This window comes from Myotis brandtii, unplaced genomic scaffold (genome assembly GCF_000412655.1).
Source record: "Myotis brandtii unplaced genomic scaffold, ASM41265v1 scaffold579, whole genome shotgun sequence".
In the NCBI taxonomy this organism is placed as follows: domain Eukaryota; kingdom Metazoa; phylum Chordata; class Mammalia; order Chiroptera; family Vespertilionidae; genus Myotis; species Myotis brandtii.
In genome coordinates this window covers 821,685-821,884 of record NW_005370171.1, presented here as the reverse complement: position 1 = coordinate 821,884, position 200 = coordinate 821,685, and the positions used below count along the sequence as shown (strand labels likewise).

The 200-nt window shown below is 68.0% G+C and overlaps 1 protein-coding gene across 1 annotated transcript in view; it reads right to left on the bottom strand.

Moving 5' to 3' along the window:
* The window catches only part of FOXK1 (forkhead box K1), a gene marked incomplete at its 3' end in the record, with an annotated part of 66,491 nt that overhangs the window by 63,557 nt on the left and 2,734 nt on the right, over positions 1–200 (bottom strand). Inside the window, exon 2 of the mRNA XM_014549991.1 lies at positions 2–70. Coding sequence (XP_014405477.1) covers positions 2–70 — 69 coding nt within the window. The remainder of the gene's footprint in view (position 1; positions 71–200) is intronic.

The following is a 200-nucleotide window of genomic DNA, read 5'->3' as shown; positions in this document are numbered from 1 at the left end:
CGCCGCGCCGCTGGAAGGCCCCGTCCACGAAGACGCCGTTCTTGCCGAGGCAGCGCAGGTAGAAGTGGGGCTCCTGGAAGGTGAGCTGCAGGTGGCGCCGCGAGATGAAGCTCGACAGGCCCATGCTCACGTCCACCGAGCCCTGCGACGAGTTGCGGCCGATGGTGACGCTGGGCTGCCGCATGAGGAACTCGAACTCG